This window comes from Juglans regia, unplaced genomic scaffold (assembly GCF_001411555.2).
Source record: "Juglans regia cultivar Chandler unplaced genomic scaffold, Walnut 2.0 Scaffold_253, whole genome shotgun sequence".
Taxonomy (NCBI): domain Eukaryota; kingdom Viridiplantae; phylum Streptophyta; class Magnoliopsida; order Fagales; family Juglandaceae; genus Juglans; species Juglans regia.
This window is the reverse complement of record NW_023356696.1, coordinates 10,888-21,062: the sequence shown is the minus strand read 5'-3', so window position 1 is coordinate 21,062 and position 10,175 is coordinate 10,888. Positions and strand designations below refer to the sequence as shown.

The 10,175-nt window shown below is 35.9% G+C and overlaps 2 protein-coding genes across 2 annotated transcripts; one reads left to right on the top strand and one right to left on the bottom strand.

Moving 5' to 3' along the window:
- The first annotated feature begins 4,072 nt into the window (after nucleotides 1–4,072).
- Nucleotides 4,073–5,666, top strand: LOC108979963 (stemmadenine O-acetyltransferase-like). Its single transcript, XM_035686986.1, has one exon. It carries the CDS (start codon nucleotides 4,145–4,147, stop codon nucleotides 5,480–5,482), a length of 1,338 nt encoding a protein of 445 aa, XP_035542879.1. The 5' UTR covers nucleotides 4,073–4,144; the 3' UTR covers nucleotides 5,483–5,666.
- Nucleotides 5,667–6,965: 1,299 nt separating this feature from the next.
- Nucleotides 6,966–9,120, bottom strand: LOC118345390. The gene is made up of 3 exons (XM_035686987.1): nucleotides 8,502–9,120; nucleotides 8,342–8,355; nucleotides 6,966–7,208 (listed from the first exon to the last, which is right to left on the bottom strand). Exons 1-3 carry the CDS (start codon nucleotides 9,118–9,120, stop codon nucleotides 6,966–6,968), a joined length of 876 nt encoding a protein of 291 aa, XP_035542880.1.
- Between the last annotated feature and the right edge of the window lie 1,055 nt (nucleotides 9,121–10,175).

Genomic DNA, 10,175 nt, shown 5'->3' with positions numbered 1-10,175 from the left:
TCTCAACATCATCAAGATTAGTTTCACTTAAAAGGGCATCCTTGGCTAGCTGTGAGCAGCCATATTAGCATCCCTTTTAGTATGCCAAACACTCCAAATTGCAAAAGACCGTAACACATTTTTGGTATCCTCTATGATTAATCCACCTGGACTCCAATTCTCTAAGGATTTCTGCAACTTCTCGACCACTTGCATTGAATCACCTTCAAGAATAAACTCTTGAAGCCCAGCCTCTTTATAGAAAAGGACAGCCATCATCATAGCATATGCCTCTACAGTATGTGGAGAGAGTCTGAGATTCCTTCTACCTCTAAGTGTACCAAGGACCAATCCACTGCAATCTCTAAGTATAGCTACCATTCCAATTAAGCTTCTAGATTCATTGACAGAAGCATCCCAGTTATCTTCCTTCTGGTGGTTTTTTCCAACTCTGAACACTAAGGGAATAAGCAGTAGCTGTAGCAACAGGAGCATTTGTTGTAATGGCCTTCAAACATCTTAGGTCTTCATAAGCTTTATGAATAATAGCATTAGGGTGTTTGAATTCTTTTCCATGCAAGAAATCATTCTCCTAGACCAAATGAGTCTTAAGATCATACCAGCTTCTTCTAGAGCATGTTATGTCAATTCTGCTAACATTTGTTCCCATATAGCCTTAAAACAAGCACCTTCCAGAGATAGTTTTTGTAAAGGTATACTTGCTTGACACCAAACATCTTGAGCAGCCCTACAACTCCACAACACATGCCTTGAAGATTCCTCCTCTAGATGACAGATAGGACACAGGTTATCATCTATAATTTTCCTCTTAAACAGATTGTTAAAAGTGGACAAAGCCTCATTACATGCTCTCCAAAGGAACATCCTTACTACATTTGGCACCTGTAGTTTCCACAAAGATTTCGAAGAATCATTATGAGCTTGAACATTTAAGGTCCCACTATCTTGATTGGATTGTAGTTCTCTAAGAAGATGGTAGGCACTCTTCATTGGGTCAATTAAGTCAGCCACCCAAGTCACTTTTGTTGTGCCATTTCTGCAAGTGATAGGAGCTAGAAAATGAGGTTTTGGCAGCCTTCTGTCCTCCCATATCCTCCATATTAGGCCTTCTTTTAACAGGTTTAGGCCTGTTTGCATACTCCTCCAAGCTAGAGAAGGCCTAAATCTCATTTTAGCATTTAAGATCGAAACATGTGGGAAATATTTCTATTTTAGGATGAGAGCTAGCAGAGATTCAAGACTTATCAGAATATTCCACCCTTGTTTTGCTAGAAGAACAAGACTGAAGCTGTTGAAGTTCCTAAACCCCAATCCACCTTGATCCTTTGATTTACTGAGTTTATTCCATTTGACCCAATGAACCTTTGATTGGTCCTTATTGAAATCCCACCAAAATTTCCTTGATAACTGGTCCAATCTATTGGTAATGGATAGAGCTAGGAGAAATATCCCTATGGTATAAGTAGGAATGGCTTGCAAGATAGATTTGAGCAGCAGCACGAATGGCCAGCTTTAGTAATCGATCGATGCCAATCCTTTTATTTTCATATAAGCAAGATTGACTTACTATTAATTAATGTAAAATAAAGGATATAAAACGAGGAAATGGAGACTATCCCGAAAAGAATTTCATTAGAACAATTATGTTTTGTGAAAAAAGAAAATTAAAGAACAATATTTTGATCATATATACTAATAAATGAAATTGAATTTATTACTAATTCCAAACTTCCCCTCCTACTTCTACACACAAAGAAAAATGTTATAAATACAAAGAGATTTTATAAAAATAAACTCACATGCTGGCATGATTTTATATAATACGTTAGATCTAATACTTTATAATTTATCATATTACATCAAATCATATTAATTTATAAAATTTTGTAATAATTACATAAGTATGCTCAAGAGTAATATGAGCACTAGAAATTAAAACAAAAAGAAATATATCTTTTGGTCCAAATATCTTGATAATAAATCCCTTTCAACATTGGTGGAACTAGTACTGCACGCCGTTTTCACATTAAATAATGCTTATCTCTTCGGTCCTACCACCAAAGTCAGCGAATAATATTATTTCAGAAAGCCACCCGTCTCGCCCTTATCTGCGAACGCCTCACGATATTACTTTCCGCGTAAAAACTCTAATTTTGAAAAAAAGAAATGGTCTTATGAAGAAATTAAAAGCAAGCTTGGTAGGACTTTTCTATAACGCGGCACGACTATTAGTACAACTTGTCGTTTGAACATCATGAATGCAGTATATATAAGTTTTTCCACTACTAGGATATATATTATATATATATATATTTATATATTGTGAATATAATGTGTGTAAGAATAACGTTAATTAATTTGGTATATATATTTTTGCTTAGACTTTTAAGTGTACTGTTATTTTCAATGTTGAATTCTAGCAGCTCATCTATTCATATGTCAATCATTAACTATATATTCATGGTTGACATTTTTTCTTGGATCACTTTCCCAGAATTTGTAGTATTAATTAGCTAGATCGATGCAGCTTCTATATATGTGCATGGTTGACATTTGAACGAACATGATCTCTTAAGCTTGGGGTCGAAGTAATTAGCTAGCCAGCTTGTTTTAATTTGTTATATATATGTGCATGATGCAGACTGACTCATGACCGAGTCTATCTTCCAGATGCATATCATCGAGAGACAACGTACGTTGTAATTTACATGTAATTTCCAAAGTGGCTCTCTCTCTCTCTCTCTCTCTCTATATATATATATATGCCAACTTTAATTACACTCAACAAATTTCAAGGATCTCTAGATCGAAGTAGACCATGTCATCAGCCCGATGATCACCAACCTCCAAAATAATTAATTAGTTACTACATTATGTACATATTGGCATATATAATTGTTGTATTCATGACATGACCAGCATATATTAACCCACATATATAATACATGATAGTTCTTTTATATTGGCATGAAATTAAGATAATATATAAATAGTATTAATTATTTTATAGATCAATTAATATATAAGTACTTCTCGATCGATCTCATGCACGAACATATGTAATATTTAATTGCAACGTTAATCTAATTTAATTATTGATCTAAGTGATTATAAATATCATGCACTCAATATTTCAAAATAGAAAACAAGTAATTAACGTCGATCGCCAGATGATCAGAACATGATCGATCGATTTTGAGACTTGGAATTAAGTATAATTAATTACGCTAGCAATTGACACAGCCGTCACTTCGTAGTACGTATTAGTCTAATTGGTACAATATTATGCTGTATTTGAGTACTGCTCCTATATAACGACAAAGTACTAAAGTAGTTATATATAGTTCTAATTATAACCACTTTGAAACGATATAAAGGTTCTATATATATATATATATATATATATATATATATATATATGAAGATTGAAGAAACAAAAACTTCTTAATTGGCCGGCAGCATGCATGCATGCAATTAGAATCTCCCGTGCTAGGACTAGATAGTACTACTGCATCCGCGCGATGCAACTAATACATATAGAAAAATTATAGAGATAAGCTCAACTCTTGCACACTATTTAAAAATATATGATATTATTTTTTTATTTTTATATTTTATATTAAATTAAAATATAAAATATAAAGATAAAAAAATAAAATCACGTATTTTTAAGTGTTATAAAAATGTAAAACTTCTATATATGATAACTCGTATATATACGAATGATAATAGCTCAACCTTTCCCAATAAAAACATATAAATTAAATAATATATATGAAATAAAACAAAGAAATAAATAATGAATCTAAGACATCGTTTGTGGTGGGGAGAAAGGCTGCAAGCATATATATAACGGCAGGTGTTGACATAAATAAGCATCCAAGATTTGCGAATAATAATTGGAATACACATCTGTTGAAACCAACATCCTGTACACATTTACGTGTGATATATATATATATATATAGTACTAGCTAGCAGCAGTCATTCTTGACTTTTGTTTCAGCAACACCACTATATAATTCCGGCCTCAGGTGGCTAATTTCCCTACACACTCGATTATTTCCTTTAATTCGACACTGCCTTCAGCTTTAGGATAAACCTTGTTTTAAGTCGGTCTTTCTACCAACACTCTATATAGAAAATGAAGGCTTTAGTTATCCAAGTTATCTCCGAGGAGAGCATCAAGCCCTCTTCTCCAACTCCACCCCACCTCCGCCATTACCAGCTCTCCTTTCTCGATCAAATAGCACCCCCAGTTTTTATGCCTTTGGTTCTCTTCTTCCCTAATTTAGAAGCCCATAACAGTCTGACCAACTTGCACAAACTGCAGCTTAAGAAATCCTTGTCCGAGACCTTAACCCGATTCTACCCACTAGCAGGACGGGTTAAGGACAATCTCTGCATTGATTGCAACGACGAGGGTGTCCACTATGTTGAAGCCAAAGCCAACTGCCAACTTGTTGAATTTCTGGAGGACCCAGTTCCAGCTGAGCTCAACAAGTTTCTACCTCTAGAACTCAACGATGTCAAGGATTTATCTGCAGTCGTTCAAGTCACCTCGTTCAACTGCGGTGGGATTGCTATCGGTCTTGGCATGTCCCACAAAGTTGCAGACGCCTTGTCATTCGTCACGTTTCTCAACAGTTGGGCTGCCATTAATAATACTCGCGGAGAGAACAGTGAAATAATGGTGAGCCGGCCTCGATTCGATTCCGCAACGCTTTTCCCACCAAAAGCTCTGACGGGCTTTGAACCGAGGACGGGGATCGTGAAGGACAACATTGTGGCGAAGAGGTTTGTGTTTGATGCGCCCGCAATTGCCGCAGTTAGAGCCAAATACACTGAAAACAGTGAATATTCAAGGCGCCCAACGCGCGTCGAGGCCTTGTCAGCTTTCATATGGACCCGTTTCATGGCTACAACTCAATCGAAATCGGGTCAAGATCAGCGTAAGCTCTACACCGTTCTCCATGCTGTTAACCTACGCACCAGGATGGACCCGCCACTTCCAGAGAACTACTTCGGGAACATAAGTCGGGTGGCGATCTCTGTACCGTCTATGGATACCGATCATCCTGGCGAGTGTCATGGCATCGTTAACCAAGTTAGGGACTCTATAAAGAAAGTGAACGCGGATTTCGTGAAGGAACTTCGAGAGAATGAGGAGCACTTGAACTTCATCAAAGAGCGAGCCGCAAGAGTAACGAAAGGAGAGGTGGTATCATTCAGCTTCACAAGCTTGTGCAGGTTTCCTATATATGAAGCTGACTTTGGGTGGGGGAAGCCGGTGTGGGTTGGCTCTGCAAGGTTGACCTTCATGAATCTGGTCACCTTTTTTGACACCAAGTCAGGGAATGGAATCGAGGCATGGATTAACCTGAAGGGGGAGGACATGGCTAAATTTGAATGCGATGAGGAGCTCCTAGCGCTTGTTTCCCCGTCCTCGCTGCCGAACGAGAAAACAAGCGCTAATATCTAAGTAAATGAATATATAATTTTTTTCTTTTTTAAAATTATCTAAATAAATTTAAAAAATAGTAAAAGAAAAAGTAAAAATAAAAAAATTAACTGATCCGCAGAGGAGAAATCCTCTGTGCAACGTCCATTAAAGATTATTACACGGAAAGTAAACTTGGCGGTAATTAAATTATTTGTAAGGAAAGTCGGACCAATAATAGCGTACTATATTATTCGTTGCAAACCCATGTCGTGGCTAATAGATTACACAATTGTCTCATTTGGATTCGAAACTCACCTCAACTCATCTCATCTCATTTTATCATTATAATTTTTTTAAACTTTTACACAAAATATAATAAATAATTCAACTTTTTCAAATCTCAAAATAACTATAATAATAATATAATAATAATATTTTATTCAACAAATCAAAAATCATCCCAACTCATTTTTTATTCCAAACGGGGTCTTAATCAAAAAAATTGTTGACGTTATTAAACATAATTGCAAGTAAAATAAATTTATTGGTAATAAAATTATTTGCAACAAAGTTGGTAATATCAAGTACTTGCAAAAGTTCGAATGTCACTACCCAACATTACACTACAAGAGATTGGATTTTTTAAGATAAAAAATTTTCTTCCAAAACTCCAAATTTTATCCCAAATTATATTTGGAGATGAAAAAATTTTGTCTCGCAAAGACCATCTCAAAAAACGTTTTGGAGACAAAAATCAAATTTTGACTCAAAATATCAATTTTAGAGTTGAAACTAGGCAGAACCAGTCGAAACCATTTGAAATGAACTTTTTTTTTTTAGACGAACCGATTTTGTCTCACTACAATGTTCGAATGGAAAAATTCTTCTTTCGAACCGACACGTCCATTCGAATAATATGAAATATTCAATCGAACTAATGACCATAATTGATCTTGTTCGAACAATTGGAGTGTTCGAACAAATTTTATGCGTTCGAACTAATAAAATTTTCAAATGACTTGTGTTCAAACATAAATTATGTCCGTTATAATTAAAATTATATTTTCGGAAACTATATCTGTTCGAATGTGGTTTTGCATATTAATGTTGTTCGAACAAATATTTTATTGTTCGAGCGTCCGTTCAGACTATATTTCTTAGTTGTCATTCGGATGGGTTAGTTTTTGTTCCAATGAGTTTATAAATGGTAATTTACCATTCAAACTGCTTATTTACCGTTTGAATAGTATTAATCATACATATCAGAATTTAATTAAAAATACCATACTAATATTACACAAACTGTAATTTAAACATCAATTGTTCAAATATTTTGGAACATTATAATATAAAGGCAATTAAAGAAAAAATAAATTTTAAGATTATTGTGGTGCCAAAGAGTTTTGGGACATCATTGATTGAAACTGTTCAAATATTTTTTGGTTATTCAACTCCAACCTCTTCTACATGTTCTCTCTAATTTCACCTCGAAATCCACTGTTTGATCTAATCGGGTCAGTAATTATTTTCCCTTGGACCTAAATCGTTCTATCTCAAGTGTTGTTTTCTCCAATTCCTTAGTCTTATCGTCATTCGATTTGGCTCGAGAAGAGGATGATGATGTTGATGATGGTTTCACGCAACATCCTAGGCCCTTCAAATATCCAAAACGTGATCCAATAGCTTGAGAAATGATCTGAGCATCATTAACAGATGATTCATCAATTAGATCCATAGCAGTTTTCTTAAGAGATATCATATTTTCCTACAAAAATAAAAATATTAAAATTAGTATAAGTAAAAAAAATATTATTAGATAACGGAATTAAATAAATTTAAACTTACATAATTTGCCTCTGCTTCGGGACTGGTCCAAACATCCCGATTTTTATGTGTTTAAGCATATAATCAAGTTAGATCATAGTTAGCAGGACTTTCTTCTTCCTGCAAAAGGTTATTAGAACTTAAATCAGAAAAGTGTATTATATGTTAACATTTAACAGGGAAGAGAATAACTTATCATTTTTTTAGACAAACGATGAAAAGATCGAGAACTCGCATGATGGTGTATCGTTAATTTTGATCTATTTGCTTGGTTCACAGTGCTCTGTTGCTAAAACAATTATGTTTATATGCTTAATACACTTATCATATACTATTAAAAAAAGATAACAGTGAAATTTCCTGATAAGCAGGATTTTCAAACATATCACAAACATTCTCTCATTCGTTGGGCAGCATTGCTTGAAATGGATCTTGGCACGCTTCTGTTATAGTACTGAACTTCTTGTAGTGTGCATGACATCAACTTTTGTACCTCCAGAATGCATTCGACATCAGTTCCTCAACTGTTAATCGATCCTCTCGTCAGGCAAAATTAAGTTCAAACTCATCATTTCAAAAATTATAAACAATTAGTATAAATACAAAATAACTTTAAATTAACATGTTATATACTTAGTTGCTAGAGATGTAGCTTATTACCAAGCAACGATTTTTGATGTGGTATTTCACATCTTGGGGATCTTTAGACCAGGAGCATGTAGCCGTCGGTGCATACGTGCGAGTCAGCGTACTAACATAAGAAGCAAGCCACGCTACCAAATCTCCGAAGTCACCGGTGTGATAATCAAGAATATCAACCTTAATTTTACCCATCTTCCTTTTTTTCTGGTATTTTAGGAAAAGCTAGAAGCCACCCACATAGCAGCTCCGTCCCAATTTTATTAATAAACCTTCACTTATGGCGTGGAATACCGTTGTTGCAACCCGAGGCCTGGGGGCTACAAATATAAAAATAAACCAAAACCCAGGCCTAAAAAAAAAACTATATAAACTCAATCACAATACAATTGGCACTAAGAAAGCAAAAATAAATAAATAACTCAAAGCCATAACTTGCAAGAAAAAACCTACACAAACATAAAGTCAGAAAAAAAAATTAACTGAGAGCAAAGAAAGACATACCTGGAGACAAAACCAGTGCCCATAACCCACTAACAACGTCTTCGAGTTTTTCATATATAGGGAATACCCCCTCTGTCCAGCCGAATATTACCTCTAATGGGAGCAGGCAGCTCTAGTAAAGAAAACCGAGAGCTAGATTGACCCTTAGCACCCACTTTAGCAATCCCATTAGCAACCGAGTTACATTCTCTATAGCAGTGAACAAAAGAAACATTAAGCCCAGCTATTCGACTTTGGATTTCATCCCAATAATCTTCCATGTACCACAAGCCACATCTCTGATTCCTCAACCAGTTAAGCACTAACATGGAGTCAAGTTCAATAACCACACAAAAAACACCCAACAAGCCAATGTGCCAAAGCCCATGAAGTAAACCCATCAACTCTGCATAGTTGTTAGAATTGTGCCCAGTGGTTGTAGCAAAACCGCAAAGCAAATCACCTTTATCATCCCGAATAATGCATCCCACACCCAAAGGACCCGGATTACCAAAAGAACAACCATCTATGTTCAATTTAACCCAACCTTGCTTAGGAAGCTTCCACTTGACGGGAAAAATAAACTCCTTCCTCATGACATTTAATGGCATATTGAAACCTTGTAAAACACCTTCATCACACAGAGTAAGCAAATTAACATCCTTGAGCTTTAAAGCAATCCGAGATACCCAATATTTTATGGAACACCAAATCTGTTGGACCGATTCCATCCTGGCCTTACAACGACACCCCCATAATCGCCAAGTAATGATAGCCGGAAGAAGACCAGCAATTGATCAGGAATATTAGAATTTCTTGCCCGCCTATACCAACACTCCATCTGCTATCTCCATGAACCACCTTCCATCCAAGGAACTCCAAGAACCATCGAGCATATACGCCAAATTTTTTCAGCAAATTCCCCTCTCGCAAGACTATGATTAAGATCTTCATACTTAGAATTGGAGAAACAATCGCATCGGGAGACAATAGAAGCACCAATTATGCGGATTCTGTCATCCACAGGAAGACAATCATGTATGGCCTTCCACATAATAATCGACATTTTCTTGGGAAGAGTAGGATGCCAAACCCATTTTGCCCAAGGGAAATCTGGACCTCTCATACGAATACAATTCCACACGCTTTTAGAAGAGAAATGTCCATCAACATTAGGGAGCCAAATCAGCATATCCTTCCCATTTTTAACTCAGCCCAGATTCAAAATAAGCTCCTCAACTTTATGATGTCCAACCAAACGAGTAAAAAGCTTCATATTCCAACCCAACCCAGTTTTGCAATCTTCCAATTTTAGATTCAGCTTATCAGAAATCTGAATATTATCGCAAAAAGGGCCTTACAACGACACCCCCATAATCGCCAAGTAATGATAGCCGGAAGAAGACCAGCAATTGATCAGGAATATTAGAATTTCTTGCCCGCCTATAACAACACTCCATCTGCTATCTCCATGAACCACCTTCCATCCAAGGAACTCCAAGAACCATCGAGCATATACGCCAAATTTTTTCAGCAAATTCCCCTCTCGCAAGACTATGATTAAGATCTTCATACTTAGAATTGGAGAAACAATCGCATCGGGAGACAATAGAAGCACCAATTATGCAGATTCTGTCATCCACAGGAAGACAATCATGTATGGCCTTCCACATAATAATCGACATTTTCTTGGGAAGAGTAGGATGCCAAACCCATTTTGCCCAAGGGAAATCTGGACCTCTCATACGAATACAATTCCACACGCTTTTAGAAGAGAAATGTCCAT